Here is a 22,134-nt window from a genome sequence, read left to right as displayed (position 1 = left end):
CAGGGACTGATTAGATCATCAGCTGCATCAACCCTTTATAATAAGACTATCCCATGATCCATGTTAATTGACATGCTATCTCAAACTCTAGTTATATACATTAACTAACTTGGTCTTTCCAAATTTTGGAGACATGTGAACTCAACACAGTGTGTATTCTTCAGACTGGGTCCTTTTGACAAATGGTTAATTTGTCCACTACGCTTAGATTCTTCCTGACCTTGTTCTCAGAGCATAGCTTCATCCTGGAGGACTCAGGGCTTTAGAAACCATGTAGATGTGACTGCTAACTTTCTCCAGCTTGCCCCTCTCCACAGCTCCAGATGGCTACATAGCTGCTGTTCCTCTCAGGCATCTCTCTTTGAGTGTGAGGAGTTTAAGAGTTCTTAGTTCAACCCAGTTTATCTCCATCATGCATCACCATAGTCCAGTCCAGACCACTATCTGCTCACTTGTCTGTAAATAGGGAGTTTGCTGAAGGCCAAGGCCAAGGCCATGCTGTAAGCTGCAGCTCCCTGGTGTCCTTGCCCCATGGCTGGCAGCCAGCAAATGCTCCCTGGTAAGGAATGAACGCATCAACCCTGTGCACCTTGCTGGTTTCACCTGTGCACAAGGCTATTGACCTGACAGGACTAAGAGCCCTGACCTTCCTTTCTTTTATTTAAATGTCTAATTGTTTTTGGGAGGGTATTCATCCATGAAAACTATATTTACATCATTTCCACTTGCCTTACCCCACCTCCCACCCACCTCACTTCCTCTCAAATTTACGACCTCTGCTTTATTATTGTCACTGAGTTTGATGTTTTGTGAGACAGGGTCCCCTGTAGCCCCAGCTGGCCTGGCACTGGCTATGTAGCCCAGGCTGGACCCCACCTCACAGAGATCCGCTTGCCTCTGCCTCAGCCCTGACCTTCCTCCGGGCCGCGGCCTCTCCGACGAACTTTGATACCCCGCTTATCTCGAGGTCTGGGGTTGGCGTCGGTCCGACAGGCCCACGTCGCGGGGGTCTGTCCGGCACGGGGTCGAGGTCAGGGTCCAGGTCGGGGTCGCGGAGGCCGCGCGACGTCACTTCCGGCCGGAGCCAAGATGGCGGCGGCACAACCGCGGGCACCGGAGCAACAGCGGCGGCGGCGGCTCTAGGCGCGCTGAGGAACGGGCGCGACGGGCCGTGGTAAGGCGCGGCTGGGCCGGGCCCAGGGCGGTCGGGGGGCCTCGGGGATGCGGCGGGTCCCCATGGGGGCCGGGGAGCGGACGCTGCGGGGACGGCGGGCCGGGCGGACGCGCCCCCTCCTGCGCTCTAGGAGCCGGCGGGGACGCGGCCCCGCGAGGGTGGTAGACGACGCGTGGCCCCTGTCCCGCGGGGTGGGGGGGCCCCACGGCGAGGTTCCGGGTTCGCCGGATGGGGGCCCGGGCGGCACGTGGGCCCCCGGGGCGTCGAGGTTCCCGGGGCTGCGCTCGGCCCTTTTGTGTCCCGGCCCGGGGGTTGAGCTCATCTGCTTCCCGAGTCGCTGCGTCCCAGGCTTTGTGTTTCCCACGGAGTTTCCGTGTGGTCCAGACCTGGGGTTCGCATCCCCCACTGCTGCTGCGCGCGCGCGCTTGTCACAGGTGTGCCCTGGCATGCCTCGCATGGTATTCGTTAGTCGTGCCCCTCGGCACGTTTGTGAGGATGACAGGTGAGACGCGAAGGACCCCCAGCAAGACAGCAGCCTTCGTCCCTGACCCACCTGCTGTTACCCTAGTGCCAGGCCTTGAGCCGTGGGAACCCCTTAACTACGCAGCTGGAATTTCCACCTAGAGAAATGGGGTTCCTGCCTCTTCCTGCCCCCCCCCCATCTTTTGCATGCAATGCTGTATTGAGGTTTGGGTCTGTTTGACACATGGTCTACCCTTTTGCCGAATCCCAGTAACTTGTCTTTAGAACCCTTTAATCAGACACTGGGATAATTGTCCCTAAAACAATATATTCCCAGATCACTGTTGAAATGTACTTTAAAGTTTTTGTTTACATCAGGTTTATTGTTAAAGGCCAAATTTATAGCAAAATGTTCTTTTACCTACAGTAGGACACAGACTTCAGTTTGATTATTTTGTGTCCATGGTGGCATTAAAATATGTAGGTCTTTAAAAACAATGGATAGGAAATGTTCCTACAAAATATTAAGGAAGAGGACCCAAGAGTCACTACCCCTCCACTCCCCCAAGTGGGCTTCTGTTTTTGAGATGGAGCTGTCTTAAAAACACTTGACAAAATTCTTTTCCGTGTGAGGTCTCAGTCTAGCCTTGAAGATCTTTCTTTATAGATCATTTTATAAGCCCCCCCTTCGTTTCAAGCCTTGGAAATACAGCTGTAAATCCATCGTGGGAACCAACACTCAGAGCTCTTTTACCCAGCATGCCTTTTTGGTTTGATTTAAATACATTGATGCTTTTATTAACGTTCTTAGAGCCAGGGACATAATGATAACTGCTCAATGAATGTTTGCTATTGTTAATTTCTTTTTGTAGATTGAAGAGTTGGCACATTGATTCTGGTTTGTGTTTTATCTTCTGTGCAGTGCCCCAGATAATAAGATATAACATTGTAATAATTCATGAGTTTTGTAAGTACAAAAATTGCAAAATATTCTCACAAGAGAGCACAAAGAATAGAAACAGGCTGTAGCCTTCCGCCTCTAGAGATAACCATTGTGAACATTTTAGCAGACTGCCACCAGTTTCTCCTGGTGTGCGTGCTTGTATTTCTTTATGTGTGTGTTTATATATAGAAGCATCCACTTCTGTATGTTTATATTTTATACAGGATTGGCATGTTGTGTGTGTTGATTGTAATTTGTCTTCTATTACACCATTGTAAGCGTGTGTCTGTGCTCTTAACTGTTCTTCAGTGTGATATTTAATGATTGTGTGTGGATGGGCCGTCATTTATCAATCAGTTTCACATTGATCTGTAAGGTTTCTAGAGCCCAAGACTTTATTTTCATTAAAATTTGTAATTTTTTTCTCCCTTGATGAATTTTAACGTTCTGTAGTCATGTAAGGTGTGAAATATGTAAATTCTGCCTTTTAGCCTCTAAATACACATTTTTATTGCAGATACTGAGCTAAGAAGTAACAATCCATTTTGGCTCACTGTCTTTGTAGTGGGATCTGTGCAGCCGTATACATGTACCTATACACATTTTCTTTTGATGACTATTTTACATTAGATATTTATTTATTCGTGGGACTGTTTCTTCAAGCTGCTGCTATCTTTTCATGTTCCAGAACTGATTTAGAAACCTTGTAAGGCCTGATAAATCAGAGTTTCCAGGGTGAAAAGCACCTTGAGTTATTTACTAGTTTCATGTCTTCTGACTAGCTCCATGTTATTTTAATCCACATTCGGGGGGTAAAAACCCAAAGCAAATCTGTGGCTTTCACTAGAAAATTCCATAGTGGGGAGTGAAAGAGTAGGTGGGGACTGGAGGGGGGCTGTCAGACTTGAATGCCCTGAGCAGCTACAGAGAGCTCTGGATGGGGACATTACCTGCTAGTCATGACTTCATCTGCTAACCTTACCTGCTAGTCTGCTAACATGTATTTAGTGTTTCATGGTTTGCATGCTGTCCAGCCGAAGTTCACCCATAACACTGTTTGGTTTGAGGCCTGGGGTTGTGTCCTAGTGTTTGCCTTTTGAAGTTTGAAGTTTCTAGTTAGAGTTAAAATTGTCTTTGAGATCTGCAGAGCCTTTTAGTAGGACTAGTGTAGTTACTGTCTGCCAAAGCACTGTTTCTCGTCTTTGGTGCTGTTGACATTCGGCTGGACTAGTCTTTGTTATGGGACTCCCTTGTACAAGGTAGAATGCTCAGCAGCTTCCCTGCAGTGAGGGGCCAGTGGTCCCTCCCCGAGTTGTGACAAGCCATTAAGACTCCAGACATTACCAAATGTCCATTGAGGGAAAAATTGCATAATTCTCCAGCACTGGATTAAACGAAAGCTCCTTTGCCTCTGTTGTTGAATCACGGCAGCAGATCATGGAGTCTCAAAGAACTGTAAGACTAGATGGTGCGCTTTATACCTTGCAGAAAGGGAATGGCGTCCTGTTCTGCCAAATCCCTTCTAGCTTTTGCTCTTACGAGTGTTTGGAATGACTCACTTTCTGCAGTTGTACTTGGCATCCTTTTGTGGCAAGAGCTAAAGCAGTGGGAGATAGCCTAGAGTTTATGAAGTTTTCATGACATGGGATTGGCATTCCCAGTATGCAGATTAAATTATTATGAAATTTAAATAAATTTGCGTATAGTTGATGCATGGTGAATAATTTAAGCATGTGGGCCATTATGCTGAATAACACAGAAATAACTCTTTTCTTCTAGAAAATGAGGCTGGGTGAAGGCACTCCTTGACGATTGATGATGGAAGCCAAACTACTTTTTCTAAAGTCTCCTTTCTCTTTTTACAGGCAGTTTGGGGTTATGCACAGAAATTATGACTTTGTCCTAAGGAAAGAAGGCGGACTTTTGATGTTATTACATAGCTTTTGGGCATTACATTTTAAAGGCAGCTAATTGATCTTCTCATAGCAAACCTGCGTCATTAATGCACCTTCCACTAGGGGAGCAGATACAAATCTCCAAAGCTTGATTTGTAATCTTTCTAAGTATAGATCAGACAGGTTCATCTTTCGTTGTGAAATAATATTGGGCAGAATGCACCATTAAACAGAGCATATGAAAAATCTACTGGAGCCTTATTTGGTAATGAGTGTTTTTCTGAATCAGGAATATCCAAATAATTTCAATGGAATGAATACATGTCATTTAAGTGTTCTTTCTTAAAGGGAATGCCTTTCTCTACCCAGCCTCCCTGAGCGTGAGTCAGTGTGACTGTCTATAGTAAATATCTGGCTCACTGGAGTGATACATGCCTGAACTGTTTTTCTAAGTTCTGTATAGTATTTTTTCTTAGAGCCCGAGTTCGTGTCATACCTATACTGTGTTTGGAGTGTGCAATAAAGGGGTTTCACTGAATACTTGTGTATTTTTTAGCCATTTTGATGAAAAGAATATTTTTTAGCTCTTGCAGTAAAATCACATGGTAGGTTTTGCCTTAAAAGAGCTGAATTACTTCTTGGCACAGCTTGTGTGAAACATGCAAAGCTTAAGAGGAAGTGTTTGCTTGGTTACAGTGGCTGGCCAGTCTGGAAACTGGTAAAACCCACATGTTGTATGTTTACTTATGTGTAGGTTTTCTGATATTCTGCTGAATTCTGGCGGGAAATTAAATGATGCTATCAAAATTTGAAAAGAATTGTAAGATTCACCAACCATGTACATACTTCAGCATGAATCTTGTATGTTTCTTAAGGCCTTACTGTGACAATATCAATTAGGTGTAGTTTGGAATAGCCATGTAAAAGTGATATTCAAATCATTTCTCACTCTGAAGCTTGTTTTAGGGACTTTGTCGTAATTCAGAAAGTCTTGGTTTTAAGCTACCACCTGCGGGCAGGAGTTTTCAAACAGTCTCTTGGGGTAAATTGCTCAATTGTGAAGCTTTGTTCCCTCTTGTTAGAAGATGTGGAGATGCGGAGTACAGCCCTGTAGTCGTGTGCTGGGGGAGGGGTTTAGGTAGGCTATTTGTCTCCTCTCACTCCTTCCTGCTTGCACAGTGGGGACTGTAATTACTTTGGTGTGTTTTGGGCCGAATAGGTAGAGAATATAATGTAAGCAGGTTGGTGAGATGGCTTAGCGGGTCAAGGCACTGTTCAGCAAACCTGACAACCCAGCTTGGATCCCTGTGACCCACACAGTGGAAAGAGAGAACTGACCCCTGTGAGGCGTTCTCTGACTCTCACGTATGTTCTGTGGTACACACACTAACTAGATGTAATTTAAGACAATTTAAAAAAGAATATGCAAGTAGTTTAATGTTTCTGGAAAGCACTAATGACGTTTTTCTTAGGTATTTCTAGTATTACGGGTCTTAAGAGAGACCGTGGTATAGTTATTGGGAGAATTGTCCTTAGACCTTTGGATCATTCTGGTGTGTTCCCTCCTGGACATTGTGCAGGGGGTAACAGTTTTCCAGTCCCTTCTATGACTTCACAAAGTCAAATGTGCATCTTCTCTGTATTAACACATTTTCCTCTTGGCAATTCTCTTTCTTGAGGAACCCCAGTTAGGCTAAAGATGTCTGCATCTCTATCTCCAACCTTCCCGCCAGTCTGTGTGGGGATCAGTTTTTGCTCTGACGGATGTAGCTTTCTGTGGGAATGTCTGGCCTCTCCTCAGCATCACACTGCAGAGTGGAGCTCACCACCTTCCACCGAAATGCTTTCCCAGTTCCCGACTGTCCTGTTTTTGCAGTATCTTCACGTGCACATTTTGGATTGTTCTCAGCATCTTTCTTCTGTTGAGTTGGCCATCTCATTCTGCCTGCTTCCTCTGCAGTGTGGGCCCTTTGTTTCCTTCCAGCTCTCCTCTGCTCAGCACACCCTCTGCTCATTAGTTTGAAGCCCCTTAAGTTTCCCTTCAACATTGGCCTTTGTTCCTCTTTATGGTGTATCCTTCTCAGAAAGTCTTTGTCACTCTTCCCCTGCTGGCCAACGCTGCCTTTCTAGCAGACTGCTGAGACCTTGTCTTGTTGGTGTTGTGGGCTCTGCTTTTTAGTGATTCTTCTGTCTTTTCCTGTAGACCTTCAAGGCCTGGATATCGGTTGGATCATTTAACCTGGAACCCCAAACCTCCTAGAACTGTCACATCTATTTATTTTGTTCTTGCTTTCTATACCTCTACATGAGGGATGCTTTTTTACTGACCACAACAGACCAACATCAAGAGACAATTTTTCATATTTTTATCACAAATGACTATACATTTATTTTTATGTTGAGTTGAGAACTACAGATAATTTATTTTGAGGAAATGCATCTTTCTTTAAGCATAGTAACTCATATATATTCAAGGACTTCTTAAACTGTAGAGCCATATGTACACCTTGCAAACAGTAGAATGCTACTGCTTTTAAGTGTTCTTGAGAAAAGTAGTTAACACATCTGGATTGTAAACCTTAGATTATGAGTTAACTTCCACCCCATATAAAAAATGTCTTACTGAAATTTTGGGAGAATCTTATGATCTAAACATGCCTGGCACGTCACCAAAACAGAGTCAAGTAGTGACTGTGTCTGAGTTCCAGTTCACCTAGGGTTGTTCCCTGGACTGTCAGGAAGCCTCAGTCATGTGTGTGGTTTATGTGGAAGATGAGTTATTCATGGGTTTGGAGTGTGTAGGAAAACACCTGTGCTCTGAGCAGCTGCTGCCACATTGCCAGGTTAGTGCTCAGAGGGTCTTTGGGTGAGAAGCACGCACTGGATGACAAGATTGCAGCACCTGGCTGCTGTAGCTCTCTTTGCTTTTTAGGGAACTCTATCTGTGGTCCTGAACATCTCTTGGTTTTCCAGAGTTCAATCTTTCATCTGCATTGGGAACTTTGGTGGATAAAGGTAACTCAAAGGGATTGGCTAAGGCTTCATTTGTGGGGGGTGGGAAGTAGGCTATCACTTGGCTCTTTGCTTTAGAAGCTTTGCTTGAAGCTTACAATTTGAGTGTTAGTGAAGAATTGACTTTATTTTTTAACAATGACAGGTTTTTATACAACTAAGAGAAAATATCACAACAGTAACTTTGAATTGAGATGTCTTTGTCTTAGTGCAGTTTGTAGACTGTGTGGTATCTGTACTTTGTACCTATGGGGAGTGATAGGGGTTGTAACCTTGAGTTTGCAGTGGCTGCTCAGCATGGAGATTGAGCAGAAAGCCTCCATGCTCCTGCCCTTCCAAACGTCCTATGCTGAGTTTTATGTCTCTATTTCTTGGCAATTAATCTTTAAAATAAGAAAAGGAAAATTTTAATTCAAGGATATTTTGATGGGATGGAATTAACCTCATCTAGGAAAATTGACAATGGTACTTTTGTTCTTTGTACTGTTGGGGGAATAGCTTAATGTTATAATGAGAAGTAAGATCATCTGTTTTTAAAAAAAAGAGAAACTAGGTATTTTTAATTAGGGAGTTAAACTAATTGTAGAAAGCTTGAGATTTGTGATGAAATGAATTCCAAGATCATTGAAATGTGACATAGGAATATAAGCTTAAGAGAATAAAGGAAAATATTAATAGGTGTCTATAATATAATCAGATAAGGAGTCCACAGTGGTCAATTTTTTTTTTCCCCTAGGCTTAGCTCTTTATTAATGAACTCTAGGACCACTTTCTTCCTTTTAGTAATGGATAAGAGGAGTATATTTTTTTCCTCCTTTGTGGTATTGGGAATTGAGCCCATTACTTCATACATGCTAGGCAATTCTCTGCCACTGAGCTACACCCCCAACTTAGGGGGAATATATTTTTGAAGAATTTTCTATTAATTGCTGAGAGAGAGAGAGAGAGAGAGAGAGAGAGAGAGAGAGAGAGAGAGAGAGAGAGAAAATACCTCTGTGCATGTAGGCCAGAGGTAGACATCAGGTATCTCTCTTAATTACTCTGCACCTTGATTTCTTTTTTTTTAAAGATTGATTTATTTTTATTTTGTGTGTATGGGTGTTTTGCCTATATATGTTTGTGTCTACTACATGTGTGCAGTGCCCCTAGAGACCAGAAGAAGGCATGGGATCCCCAAGAACTGGAGTTACAGGTAGTTGTGAGCCACCATATGGCTGCTGGGTACCCATCCCAGGTCTTCTGCAAGAGCAGCCAGTGCTCTTCACCACTGAGCCGTCTTTCCAGGCCCACCCTAATTTTTAAAAAGCTTGTGTGTCTGTGATATGTGTGTGTATGTGCATCCATGTACATGTATGTGAGTGCAAGTGGGCACCAGCAGAAGTCAGAGGACAACCTGTTGGTTTTCTCCTCTGTTCTGTTTGAGGCAGGGTCTCTTGTTGGTTACTGCCAGGCTAGCTGACTCGTGAGCCTCCAGGGATTCCCTGTCTCTACTTCCCCTTCCTCTGTAGCAGTGCTGGGATTATGCATACTGCCATACTGGCTCTTATATGGGATGGGTTCTGGGGATCCAAACTGAGGTCCTCACACTTACATGGCAGGCACTCTACTCACTGAGCCATCTTCTCTTATATTTTGAGAGGGCTTTTGCTAAAGGATGTTGCTGGTTTGGCTAGACTTGCTGGCTGGCAAACACCCAGGATCCTCCTGTTTGTACCTCCCATGTACCACATTACAGGTGTGTGAGTGCTGGGGATTGAACTCAGGTGCTCATGCCTGTCCAGCAGGCACTTTATTAACTGAGCCCCATGTCCCCATCCTCAGCCCCCTTCCATTTTGTTTTAAAGGAAAAGAGCTCTTTTGGCTAGAAAAACCCTGAGCACCCACGGTCTAAGTGCAGATTATAGTACTTTCCTAGGATATCAGCTGGTCCATTATTTGGCATTTTAATATGGTGGTGTTCAATGGCTGAAGGCTCACCAGAGCTAGAGGGCTGTTGACCTCAGAGCTCTATAACTCAGAGCTCTTATATATTTTAAACAGAGCTCTTAATCAGTCCCATTTTCTCATTAGTACTGTGCAGCTCTAGAGCCCCTGTGAACAGAAGACCCTCCATTTTCAATGTTACACCGAAACTGTATGTCAGCATCAGATTCTTCCGCATGTAGTAAACCCTCTGCCCCCACTTCCTTATTTAGATTTGTGTGGCTGACAGAATGCTCTCTGGGCTGTCTTGGGTGCTGGGATAGTTGTCTTGGTGTTCTGAGCCATGTTATGGAAATCAGCTTACTCAAGAACATATACGAGTTTATTTGTGGACATCCCCTTCCCTGTGCCTCTTCAGGTATTTTTTTTGTAGGTAGAGCAAGTGATCTGTTGATCTCTGTGATCTACTGTGTATCACCTCTGCCTTTAGTCATCCTAGGGGTTAAGAGACAGGTTTAGAATAGAATTCACACCTCTGAGTCAGCATTTGCCAAGCCTTCCTACCTTCTCATACACACACACACACACACACACACACGCACGCACGCACGCACGCACGCACGCACACACACGTCTTCCTGTTATATATTAAAATGGCCCACACTTGAGAGCAACATTCTCACTAGTGTGCCTACCTTGGTAACATTGTCTCCATTTTCTTTTTTGGTGATCGAGGGGATTGAACTAGAGCTTTGTGCTTGCTTGGCAAGCATTCTACTACTGTGCTCACAGAATGGGGATTTTTCAAGGGAAAGTTGTAGCTATATTTTTTAGTGTAAAAACTAGATAACTGGGGCTGAAGAGATGGCTCAGCAGTTAAGAATACTTAACTGCAGAAGACCTGGGTTCGAATCCCAGCACCCACATGGCTGCTAACAACTGTCCGTTACTCCAGTTCCAGGGGATCTGATGGCCTCTTCTGACCTCTGCGGGCATTGCATGACACAGGTGTACTTACCTACACACAGGCAATACACACATACACATAAAATAAAATAAAAAATAATAAAATTTAAAAAAACACTAGTTGATTTGTGAAATATTATTTTGGGGGAGGAACATGAATGATTTTCCTTTCAGCAAATTCCTGGGCAGATGTAGTATGTGCTTTTGTCTAACCTAACATGAGCAGTGTCTGTTTCCAGACTGTAGTGTGGTACAATCTGCCGGGATTCTGCCGGGAACTTTTCTATGACAGTGAGTGCATTAAGTGTTTGTAAATGAGTAAAAACAGTTTTTGAGACGTTGGCATGGTTCAGAAATTTAAATTTTTCATTCTAGTTTTCGGGAATGTTTTGATCCAGAGTAAGCTAAATTTAATAAGTGTGTTTAGCAGAGATCTTCACCTCCATGTTTGTTTGCCGCAGTGATGTTTATTTGCCCTGATAACTCTTTTAGGTAGTGTTTAAATTCTTTTCTTACATAGACTTGTGAGACTCCTTTTACAAATTGACATTTTAAAACCTTTTTCTTGTATCTTATCTGTATTTATTGCATTTTGGGTTTTTTAAATTTAATACAGCATATTTGTTCCCTTCTGCTTTGTTCTTTGTCCATGAGCTTCTAAGTTTTACAAGTAAAAACCATGTGTAATTTGAGCCTATGAGGTGGCTCAGAGAATAATGGAGGCACTTGCTGCCTAGCCTGATGACTTGAGTTCGGCCCCTGGAACCAATACTGTGGAAGGAGAGAAACAACTGACTCCTGATCTCTGTATACACACTGTGGTGCCCCCCCCCCATAAATCAATGTAATAAAAAAGAAAAAAATGACTATTATGAAGTTACAATATTTTTCAAATAGCAACAGAAAATCTAAACTGACCCTAAAAGTAATTGTAAAATCAGTGACTTAATGGGTGACTGTATTATTTTTCTGATTCTTCCCCAACCCTCTAGTTTTGAACTAACCTTAAAGAATCTACTGCTTTTTAAAATTTTTATGTGTATGAATGTATTGACTGCATGTATTTAAGTGCACCTGTGTCCTGCAAAGCCTGAGAAAGTCAGAAGAGGGTGTTGGATCCCCTGGAACTGGAGTTATGGATGGTTGTTAGCTGCCATGTGGGTGCTGGGAATTGAACCCAGGTCCTGTGCAAGAACAGCTGGTGCTCTTAACTGCTGAGTCATTTCTCCAGCCCCCCAAATCTACCACTTTTTCTCTGCCTTTCTTATAGCTATGTAAAATTTCGAAGTCTGCAGGTACACATGAAGACATCTAACCAGTAACTTCTATGTTTCATTTGTGCTAGCTCGCGCCTGTCTGTAGCTTAATCCACTTTATTTCAGAGGATGGTGAGGAGCAACAGGGCTGATGACACTCAGGCAAGAGTGCCACTTATCTCTAGATTTCCTCATCTCTGGACAAACACAAATTACCAGTTGTTCAGGTTTGCGCTTTCAGGGACCAATAATTATTTTGTTCTTGTATTGTGACTTGATCATCAGTGATTGAATCATATCCCATTTATGACATCAGTGAGTTAAATATTGATAAAGATGATTTCTAGAATTTGAAAGCAATCTTGAAAACGTAAATATATTATGTGATTAAAGGGTTAGAAGCATAAAATAGGGATCAAGCTCCTACTTTTTTTTTTTTTTTTTTTTTTTTTTGTCATTTTGAGACAGGGTCTCCCTATAGCCCCAGCTGTTCTGGAACTCACTATGTAGATCAGGCTGGCCTTGAACTAATAGAGCTCTTCCTGACTCTGCTTCTTGAGTGCTGGGCTTAAAGGTGTGTGCCACCACGCCTGGCTAAACTCCTCCTTTTTCCAGAGCGCATGCTATTTGTAGCTTTTGTAACTACTTGATTACAATTCATGGACTCTAAACTTGTGTATCTACCTAATGTACTTTTTGTGCTTTAATATACTTTTTCTGAAGGATTTTCAGTATCTAACAATAGAAAATCAGAAGCGCTTAATTTTTTTAGCATTGACAAAATGTGATAGACTGTTTTGTTGGTCTGTGTGAACAGGTTCCTCTCTGCCTCTGTGCTGGTTGGCTCCCTCATTGAGCTCACAATGTCCCAGGATTTTGGCCTTGAAATACTGCACTGTAATTAAGTGGGCATGTGAGGCTGTGCTGCCCAGGTCAGTGCCGAACATGAAGCACTGCAAAGGGTTTGGGGTGCTATGGGGGGATCCTTAAGAAAGTTGCTCCAGAAGACATTTGGAGTCTGTTGCTGCCCGAGCATGCATGGCCCTTCATTAGTCACATGGCCATCCTAGTCTCAGCTGGAAATGTGTTTACGAAGTTACTCAGGCATTTTTAGTTGTAAAAGTGATTCAAGGCTGACATTGATTGCATAGGACAGTACTGAATGTCATTCATGAAAGAGACAGTCTCACACTGGGAGTTGTCCAGTGCAGCACACAGTGGTCCTGTGGAGAGATGTCCAAGGTCTCCTTTTTTTTGCTGTTATTAAAGATAGGGTCTTGCTAGGTTGCTCAAGCTGGTCTTGAACTAGTTTCAAAAGTGATCATTCTAGGCTGAGCGTGGTTGTGCACACCTTTAATCCCAGCACTCTGGAGGCAGAGGCAGGCAGATCTCCGTGAGTTCAAGGCCAGCCTGGTATACAAGAGAGTTTCAGGCCAGCTGGGACTATGGGGAGACCTGGATCAAAAAGGAAAAAAAAAAAAAAAAAAAAGATCATCCTGCCTGGCCTCCCAAGCAGTGGAGACACAGGCATATACCACAGTAACTGGGGTGTTAGGAATGTACCACCATACTTGCTTTACTTTAGCATACTTTAATACAGAATTTAACCTAAAAAAATCAGGGGAGGTGGCTTAGTGGATAAAGTGCTTTCTGCAAAAGTGTGAGAGCTGGGTTATGGATCCCTAGCACCAGCATAAAAACAGTGGCTCACCTGTGATCTCAGTGCTCAGGAGGTGGAGACGTCGGGATCCCCAGGGCAACCTCGAGTAGCTGATTAGACAAGCTCTGGGTGCAGGGGAGAGCAGTTGAGGAAGACACCCGATGTCAATTCCGGCTTCTACATCCACGCTTAGGCACCTGAATACAAGTGTGCCAACATACATGTAAATGTATATGTACATGCCCACACCACAAACACATGTGCAGAAAAATCAGCTGAGAAATCAGTGCCAGATTTGCAACATGTTTGATATTGTGAAATATTTTTTTAAATCGTACATGTATTTGTGTGTGTGTGTGTGTGTGTGTGTGTGTGTGTGCGCGCGCGCACCACAGTGTGAATATGGAGGTCAGGACCACTATGGGAGTCGGTTCTCTCCTGCCATGTGTTCTGGGATTAAACTTGGGCCGTCTGGCTTCACAGCAGGTACCTTTACCAACTGAGCCTTCTCCCTGACCTGGAAATTCCAGACACAGAATTTACCGTCTTGGGAATCAAGAGGTAGAAAGTCAAAATGAGGATCTGATTTTCTAGAAGTGACAGGAGGGTCTTTGCAGATTGGTAGACAATAAACTTCTTTTTTTTTTGGTCTTTTTGAGACAGGGTTTCCTTTGAGCCCCAGCTGGCCTGGCATTCCTTATGTAGACCAGGCTGGCCTTGAACTAACAGAGATCCACCTGCCTCTGCCTCTGCCTCCTGAGTGCTGGGACTAAAGGCATGCGCTACCACACCGGGCCAGATAGTAAACTTTAAAAAAAAGTGTTAGGAGCTTAAAGAATGAAATGTTTTAACTACTGTACTATTTTAGCTGTCCAGTGTCAGGTATCAGATAGCTCAGCTGTTTGAATCATTCCTGTGAGCTAGCTACTACAGAGGATGAAGAAAAGGAAAGAAGAAAAATGTGAAAGGTGGAAGAACAAATAGAAAGCGGGTGGGAAGAGGCCTCAGCTTGGAGCAGCCGCTCTGCCCTCCCCTGCCCTTCTGACGGAGACCCAGTTCATCCCGGTTCCCTTTATGACTTATCTCTAATCCAGCAGCTGAACTCAGTGGTTCTTTTTTTAATATTTCATTTATTATTTTTATTTTAGCTGTGTGAGTGTTTTGCCTGCATGCAAGTACACCCGCATGCCCATAGATGTCGGAAGTGGGTGTTGGATCCCCTGGAACTGGAGTTATGGACCATTCTTAGCCGCCATGTGGGTGCTGGGAATTGAACCAGGTCCTCTGCAGGAGCAGCTGGTACTCTTAACTGCTGAGCCATCTCTCCAGCTGTAGTGGCTCTATTTTTAAAATTTATCCAGGATACAGTAACTTTATCTCCTTTTCCACCAAACCAAAGCAGCACCATCTGTTTCCTGACCTAGGTGGTGGCCTCCTGCTGTCTGCAGACTTTGCACTCACTTTCTGGCTTCTTTTGATGCTCCTGTCCACCCCACACACCCCCTTCTCAGGCCAGAGCTCTTTTGAGCTTTCCTGAGAGAGCTACTTCACCCCCTTATCCCAGCTTGTTGGATTGGCATGTGTGGAGACAGGGAGAGAGTGCAGCCCCATCTCCCTGCCTAACTTCTCCCTGTTTCTCTGCAGCACTTTCTCCGTGTCCTGTATTTTCTGTATTTCTTCACAGTGCCCCCTCCCCTAGAGGTCAGGGATCTCCCCTTTGGTCTTTGTCAGGAGAGTGAGCAGTACCTTCAGAGTGGGTTTGCAGGAGCAGGAATAGCAGGCAGGTGAAGATACACAAACTCTGTTTTATGGAATGCAGTGCTGCCTAATTTCTAGAATAAAAATAAAGCCAGTTAAGGTCTTCACATTGCCAGTTTTTCTTTTGACAACATGAGATGTGTATAATTGACAACTCCATGAAGTTGCCTAGTAGTGCCAGCTAAGCAGTGGGAAGGAGGGGTGCCAGTGGGTACGAGGTTTCTTTTTTGTACCAATAAAAGTGTTGTGATTGGTTGTGGTGATGGTTGCACAACTCTGAATATCGAAAATATTCTTGAGCTGTATATTTCCATTGAGCCAGTTCTATGATACGTGACTGCCCCAGGGAAGCAGTTAACAAGATAAACAGAAAATCAAACAGGGAAATGCAGAGACTGGAATTGTAGGCTCTTGGCCATGTACACAACCTGCTTAAAGCTGTGTTGTTGGTTGACGGTGCTACTATCTCAGTGAAGAGCACCAGGCAGTGTGCAAAGCCACACAGTGCCTCCTGGTCCTTGGAAGATGCCTCACGGGTCTGGGAGGGGAAGTGGCACGCAGCCTAGCTCCTGCTTCCTCCAAATATCTCTCAGTAAACACTACATTTTACTGCATAATTTTTTTGTCTGTTTCCGAAAGAAAACTCCCTTTGGCCAAATTCCTAAGCTTACCTCTTAAAGCTTCAAGAGACTACAAGAGAAAGCTGAGCGTGAGGTATCTCCTGGCCTGGTAGAACTGATGGTAATCTACAAGCATCTATATGGGGGCCACATATTTGCACTGTGTGTACCTAAGAGGCCATGAACCTTATTACCCCTTCATATCCCAAATCTTTTTTTTTTTAGGTCTTTTAGAGACAGGGTCTCCCTGTAGCCCCAGCTGTCCTGGATTCACTATGGAGACCAGGCTGGCCTCGAACTCACAGAGATCCTCCTGCCTGCCTCCTGTGTGCTGGGATTAAAGGTATACGCCACCACGCCTGGCCCAAATCCACATTTTAAATGTGATAGCAACCTGAAGTCCCAGTCAACAGGATCAATTATGTTTAATATATTACACACACACACACACACACACACACACGGTCATGCTAAATGTATGTGAGACAGATGCTCATAATAAACTTAAAAGAAATTGGCTTCATGGTAGCCCTTTACTTACCCTATTTTATCCACTGAATATTTGTATACTAAGAGTTTATATTGACCTGGTAAGATACATCATTAGGGAATACATTCCCTGGACACAATACATATAGAAGTTAGTTCAGATGAGCAGAGCCAAACTTAAATATGGTATCTTGCTCATGAGAGGTGATCAGGTGCGTATGGTTCAGTAGCTCCAGGAAAGAACAAAAAAGTCAGCTCTCCTTATTATAGAACTGGAGTAAACTGTGACGTCAGATCAGCAGGCTTCGTAGTTTTCTAGTGTGAAGGATGCCTTTAAATCACATATTCCTTGGGTTAGTAACAGAACAGAAGGTTACAATGTAGGTGGTGTATTGTGGGTCATGGAAGAAGGGGAAGGTCGTAGGTGCATGAAGCTCTAGAGCATGATCCTCGGTGGCGATGTGTGCATATGTGTGGAGCCATTTAGAGGACTACAGTGCAGCTTCTGCTTAAAGTATGGTTTCCGTAGGTGAACGATACCAAACGACTCAAAGCTTACATTATAGCTTTAGATCTGTGTTTTTAGCTTCTTTGTGAACTCCCGATCCTTCTACCCTCACCTTCTAAGTGCTTTTTTCTTTCTTTGAGACAAAGTTTCATGTAGTTCAGGCTGACCTGGACCTGATGTCCTACCTCCACTTTCTGAGTGCTGGAATTACAGGTGTATTAGACCATACCTGGCTAATAGATTATTATTTAGAAATGGTTCACTGCTTAAGGATGTGCTCTGAGAATGCATCATTGGGAAGTTTCATCTCTGTGAAAATCCTAAATGTATTTAATGCAACTTCGCTGGGACCACTGCTGCACTGTGAGGCAGCACACTCCTGGAATGCCTAGCGCGTATGTGTCAGTTGTTGACTGAACTGTCATTATGAGGTATATGCCATATGTGTTTACAAGAAAAGATTTTGTTGTTGTGTTCTTTACTGTGCTATGGATATGTAGAATGCAACATTTCAAAGTCCGAATTGGAGCTCTTTCCAAACCTCTTTATTGACGCCTTTGCAGGGTACTGTAAGGTTTTGTCCTTTCCTCAAGGAGGATTTCCCACGGTCCTTGTTAGTAAATCCACCTTTCTGCTTCAGGAACTTGAAAAACAAAGAACTGGGGTCTAATTGTGTTTGCATGCCGCACAGTACTGAAAGCGAAAGACGGACACTGCCTGGCCTGTCTGCCTTAACCAGTATTTCTCCAGGCTTTGTGTTTCTATTAACACAGCTAGTTTATTTCTTCTTAGGATGATGCAATTCTAAAGCAAAACTTTGATGTTACTCTGATGATTCTGTTTTCGATTGTAGAGTACAGCAAAACCCTAGTAAGGTTTAGTAAGAAACCTCTTGTATTGTGGGTAATAAATCTGAGAAGTTGTCAGTATAGACTGAAGCGGATCTGACACGGAGATGCTTTACGAACAGCCCCTTGAGCGAACTCTGCAGTTCTGATGTGGTTTTAAATCACTGTCAATTTGTAGGCAGGTACATATTACAATTGTCTGTTTTTCTTTTTAGGGCTCATGTAATCAAAGAAGTTTCTTTGTTGTGTGTATCTTTACAGAACACAACAGGAATTGAAAATGAACCAGGTGAGTTTAAAAATAAAAATTTATACAAATTCATGACCTAGATGTTAGACCAGCCCTTTGATTTTAAAAGACAGCAACATATACCCTCATTCCTCCTAGGTTTTTGCTTTTGTTTCCTAACACCATGTCTGAGTTTGCTGCTTTCAACGTGTGCATTTGCGTGTGGGGTGGCGTGTGCCTTGCTTGGTCTGGGAGGGTATTTCTTTGGGTCCTGAGTGAGATTCCTTCTTAGGGATTTTAGCTCAGATACTTTTTTTTTTTTTTAACCTCTCTCCACCACATTCCAGTGTGAGGTTTTGTGTTTCTTTGTTTAAAGCTTATTAATTAAGCCTTCCTTTTCAGCACTTTTTATGCCGTAATCTTTCATTGATTGAAGAAGGGACGTTGAAAGTTATTTTTAGAGACTGCAACTGATCAAACAGAAACTTTTAAATATTTTGTCCTTGAAAGTCTTTCCGTAGACTAAGGAAGGCAGATACTGAAATGTAAGATGTGTTTCTCTCTGCTTGCAGGAGGGTGTGTGATTACCTGGAGATTAAACTATTCTGCTATGGATAGTTCTCTAACCTTGAGGGGATTCTGATAAGTAGAATCAGCTTTGTGGTTTTAATATATTCTAGAGCAATATTCTTGTTTGGGTCTCAATATCATTTCAATGTCAAAGAAATTTATGGATGGCAGAAGCATTGTCTCTTAAAAATCTTCGTAAACACATTTTAAAAATACGAACAGCTGGGCACAGTGCCACAATGCTTTTAATCCCAGCCCTTGGAGTCCGAGGCAGGTGGATTTCTATGAGATGGAGGCCAGCCTGGTGTACATAGAGAATTCCAGGCCGTCAGGGGGCTACAGGGGGACCCTGTCTCAAGAAGACCAAAAAAAAAAAAAGAGAACAGACTCCAAGGTATGAAATATTTAATTTTTTAACATCTTATTTAAAAGTCTAAGACTTGAAAAAAGTTTGTGTGTCTTATCAAAACTTTAGATGCCTTTTTACCACTTACTGGTGCTTATAACTAGAAACCACAAGTCTAATTTCATTAGGTGATAAAGTTTAATAGATTTGGTTCCATGTTACAGTGAGAGGGGTGGAATTTTTGGAATGGAGCCTTTGATTTCATTACTTTCATTATCAGAAATATTTTTATTTTAATGCAGAGGACTATACCTCATAAAAATGAATCTGGTGAGCACATGGGACATATGGTTTCTGTTATTTTAGAACTTGAAGATTTACTGACATGCTTTTGAAGGCAAATTATTTTTTAAATAGTGAGAGGGCAGGGAGAAAGCAGAGGGGAGTTTTGAATCATCGTCCCTTGGAGGTGTGTTCATATGTGGCCTAAGTCTCATTTATTGTGCTAACTTAAGATTGATTCTTAATGTGAGCCTGGTCACGCAGAGGGGTTAGCTTTCTGCTGCCTGTGGGAGTTTGTTCTGGGTTGGAATGATTGTGACTGTTTCCAAAGAAGAATTTAAATAATTGCCTTTGTTCTTGCTGCATTGTTAGTCTGTGTTCATTTATCTGAGGTGCCTGCAGTTAACCTTAGGGTTAAATATGCTCTAACTTCTTAGGCACCATCAAATTAGAAGTTTTTTTTTTTTTTTTTCTGATACCTCAACTTTTTTGCTTTAACATTCCATTTGTATCAAACTTCTATTTTTTAAAAGTCCACATGCTATTTCAAAAAGAGTTGTATCAATAGCCATTTCATTTTTTGGCTCTTTTACAATTTCATTTTACTTTTGAAAAGTTTTAATATTGGATCTATAGAGGCTTCCTTTGATGCCAAAAGCCAAGTATCAGTGGAAAAGTGTCCTGTCATGTTTCCATTGCTTAACACATTTCCGATTTGGGTATAATTTAAATGGTCTGGCAGTGATGACAATTTTATTTGGATTATAAAACATTCCCACTTTTTGAGACTAAAACTTTTAACATTTCAGCTCTGTTTCAGCATTATGTCATGACATTAACTCCACTGGTGTTTTCCAGCAATTGTCTTTGTGATTTTTAAAAGTTAAGAAGTATTTAGACGAGTTTATGGTCTTTGCTTTTGTATTTGTGACTCATTTTCAGCCACTGAAACTGAGCAGTCACTTAAAAACTTCAAAATAACTGCACAACAAAAATCAGCCATAAAAAAGTTTGAACTTGAACAAGATTAACTAACTTATAATTAAAATCTGGAGATTATTTTATGGTTGGAATACTTTCTCTAGGAACTGATGGGGCATCAGCAGTCAGTCTGACTTGTGATGGGCGTGGTCTGTAAGACTCTAGCGTGGACTCATTTCCATCACATGGGTGGACCAGTTGAGTGTCCAGATGAGGTTCCTGGGCAGGGTCTCACCATATTGCCTGTGAGCAGTTCTGTAGGAGAAGCAGTAGAGTTCAGGACTTGCCTGTGTTTTGCACGCTGACTGTTAAGTCACACTCAGTCGTGTTGGTGTGCCCCTAAGTCCTTCCTGGAGGTTGCTGGCCAGGTACTCCTCTAGCCCACTCTGGAGCTCCGCCAGCCCCCAGAGCACATGTTCTGTGTTTTTCTTCCTTGCCCCTCCGTTCATCATTCAGGACTTAACCTTTTGCCATCTCTTTCATCTGGGTGGGGCACAGCTGGGGTGAACCCTTGCTCCTCCTCCATGAGCCCAGCATGTCTATGCTAAGCAACATTGGAATGGTTGTGACTATTTCCAATGATTGTGACTGTGCCTGATTGGCAGCAGAGGAGTAATCACGGTCATCTTTCCCCCATTTTCCATTCTTTCCAACCTTGGATCATAGCTATCCTTTATTTCTTCATTAGCATCCCACACCAACCCCAACTGTTTGCTCCTTGGGATTCTGTGTGGTTATGTCCTGATAAACCCATTGTCAAAAATTTTAAGTCAAACCAGTTAGGAATCATCTATGTTTAACTTTGGTGATCTTCTCCAGTTTTCTGTATTATTTAGTGACATAATAGTATAAATAGGTATAATGTTGCTTAGCATAGATATGCCAGGGTTAAATTCCACTTTGTATTTATTGCTTACTACAGATCCCAAACACTTTGTTGAACACAGTACATCTGTTCTCCTATTAATTCAGTCTTTGCAAGCAGTCTATGAAGTGCAGGTTTTATAATTTTCACTTTGTGGGTGAAGGAAGACATTAAGGCCCAGAGAGGTGGTCCTGGCTAGCCATAGCCATTCCAAGAGCAAGTGAAAGAGCTCTCATACCAACAGCCCATGGTATTCTGCAGCCTAGGTTCTTGGTCAGAGTGGTCTGTTGCTATAACAGCCAGGAGATCTCCGTTGTGCTGAGATAACAAGCAAGCCCAGACGCTGTCTTGCTTTATACCTTGTGTGGATTAGTTTGGGGCTCTGCTCTTGTAGTCACTCAAGAACGAGGGATGGTGGAGGCTTAATATGTGTGGTCTTAATATGTGTCATTAATTGGCCACACTCATGCTCTGGGTTCAGGGTGCATTGTAATCCCGTCAGGTATCTGGTAGCGGAGGACAACCAGGATATTTGGGGACAGCTTACTGCCAGCACCTTGATTACTACTTTGCTGTGTCACACAGGTTTGGCCTTTTTCTTCAAGTTTGCATAACTCAAATTTTTATTAATATTTACAATTTTCTGACAATATAGTGACTATAATTACAGTGTCTCTCCATCCCAAACAGTAATCTATGTTGTTGCTGTTAACCAGTAGAAGGACAATTTAGTCTTCTGATCTAGTTTTAAAGACCAGTAAAATAACCAAAGAAGCTATAATTACTCAGTGCTGCAGATCTGACCCTGAGCATTGTGCTGAGCCACCTATAGTTCCTGATTTCAGCTGTTCTGGACATTTATTCGTTCCCACACACAGAAGGCTTGCTGGCGTGTTGTGGGCATTGCAGTGAACCAGGTGGATGAGGCATTTTATATGCTCAGAGAGGAAGGCAGGGCGATTTCCAGTACACAACGAAAGCACTTTGAAGAGAATGAGCTAACGCCCTGTGGTAAGGAATGGTAGATAAGGTTATGGGAGCTTCTCTGGGTTCTATGGTCATTGAGGCTGTTCTGAGGAGCTGACTGATCTTAGAGCCAAGACCAGTTGTTGACACAGATGCTCAAAGATGCACATATCCCCAGAGGGACAGAGATGCACAGATCCCCAGAGGGACAAAGATGCACAGATCCCCAGAGGGACAAAGAGGCACAGATCCCCAGAGGGACACAGATCCCCAGAGGGACAAAGATGCACAGATCCCCAGAGGGACACAGATGCACAGATCCCCAGAGGGACACAGATGCACAGATCCCCAAAGGGCCAAGGAGGCACAGATCCCCAGAGG

At 43.0% G+C, this 22,134-nt stretch overlaps 1 protein-coding gene across 7 annotated transcripts in view; it reads left to right on the top strand.

Annotated features, from left to right (window-relative positions):
• The first annotated feature begins 1,009 nt into the window (after window positions 1–1,009).
• The window catches only part of Prdm2 (PR/SET domain 2), a 117,955-nt gene continuing 96,830 nt past the window's right edge, over window positions 1,010–22,134 (top strand). For 4 of the 7 annotated variants that reach the window (XM_008856048.3, XM_029557669.1, XM_029557667.1 and 1 more), the window contains exons 1-2: window positions 1,071–1,174; window positions 17,730–17,803. In XM_008856048.3, coding sequence (XP_008854270.1) covers window positions 17,795–17,803 — 9 coding nt within the window. In that variant the 5' untranslated portion in view covers window positions 1,071–1,174; window positions 17,730–17,794. Of the gene's footprint in view, window positions 1,175–17,729; window positions 17,804–22,134 lie in introns of all 7 variants that reach the window. The other 3 variants (XM_008856052.3, XM_008856051.3, XM_029557668.1) reach the window with 2 other exon arrangements.

This window comes from Nannospalax galili, unplaced genomic scaffold (genome assembly GCF_000622305.1).
Source record: "Nannospalax galili isolate Female #2095 unplaced genomic scaffold, S.galili_v1.0 scaffold1028, whole genome shotgun sequence".
NCBI classification, from domain to species: Eukaryota; Metazoa; Chordata; class Mammalia; order Rodentia; family Spalacidae; genus Nannospalax; species Nannospalax galili.
This window is presented reverse-complemented; position numbering and strand designations above follow the sequence as displayed.